This window comes from Asparagus officinalis, chromosome 5 (genome assembly GCF_001876935.1).
Source record: "Asparagus officinalis chromosome 5, Aspof.V1, whole genome shotgun sequence".
NCBI classification, from domain to species: Eukaryota; Viridiplantae; Streptophyta; class Magnoliopsida; order Asparagales; family Asparagaceae; genus Asparagus; species Asparagus officinalis.
Window position 1 is genome coordinate 112,182,930 of NC_033798.1, and position 837 is coordinate 112,183,766.

The 837-nt window shown below is 37.9% G+C and overlaps 1 protein-coding gene across 1 annotated transcript in view; it reads left to right on the forward strand.

Annotated features, from left to right (window-relative positions):
- The window catches only part of LOC109840720 (putative clathrin assembly protein At2g01600), an 18,951-nt gene continuing 18,594 nt past the window's right edge, over nucleotides 481-837 (forward strand). The window contains 2 exon segments of the mRNA XM_020409461.1: nucleotides 481-569; nucleotides 719-837. The exon segment at nucleotides 719-837 is cut by the window's right edge and continues 6 nt beyond it. Of these exon segments, the coding sequence (XP_020265050.1) occupies nucleotides 762-837 (76 nt within the window). The 5' untranslated portion in view covers nucleotides 481-569; nucleotides 719-761.

The window sequence follows — 837 nt, forward strand, 5'->3', positions numbered from 1 at the left end:
TTTCTTACAATTTGATACCCTGACTTTTCAAACTAACCTTAACCTGCCAAAGTGTTAACTTTGTTCTTCTGCCAAAGTGTTAACTTTGTTCTTCGCTTTTTTGGGGAAAAAAAACTGAAATGTGGCAAAGGATTTTGAATTAATATCCGTCGTTTTCTATGTTTGTATTTCTTAGCAAAATTAACATCTCATTTTTTATTTTATTTTTTCTCTACACTTTAGGGTATCAAATTGTGAAAATAGAACTTTATGATATCAAATTTAGGAAATGGGTAAAACTTTAGGGTATTGAAATGCAAATAACCATTTTCTCAAACTACAGGGGCTTATATGAAACAATAAAAGAGAAATTAACAGTTAAGTCTATGAAATAATAACAAATCAATATTTATTTCTTTCTCCGTCCAAGAAAGACAGCGGTCCTTCACGCTTCGACAGCCAAAAGAAGGAACGAAAAGATAAAAAAGGGCGAAAACAAAGAGATCAAAAATCAACGATGCCCTTTGAAGTCGGCGAGTGAGGACACGAAGCGATCAAATTTGGATCCTAAAAACCTAATCATTTTCTAAATTAATCGTTGATACTCAGAGAATTTGGCGGGCGATCGAACAAATGGCAACGATGCAGAGCTGGCGAAAGGCCTACGGCGCTCTCAAAGACACCACCACCGTCGGCCTCGCTAATCTCATTGGATCCTAAAAACCTAATCATTTTCTAAATTAATCGTTGATACTCAGAGAATTTGGCGGGCGATCGAACAAATGGCAACGATGCAGAGCTGGCGAAAGGCCTACGGCGCTCTCAAAGACACCACCACCGTCGGCCTCGCTAATCTCA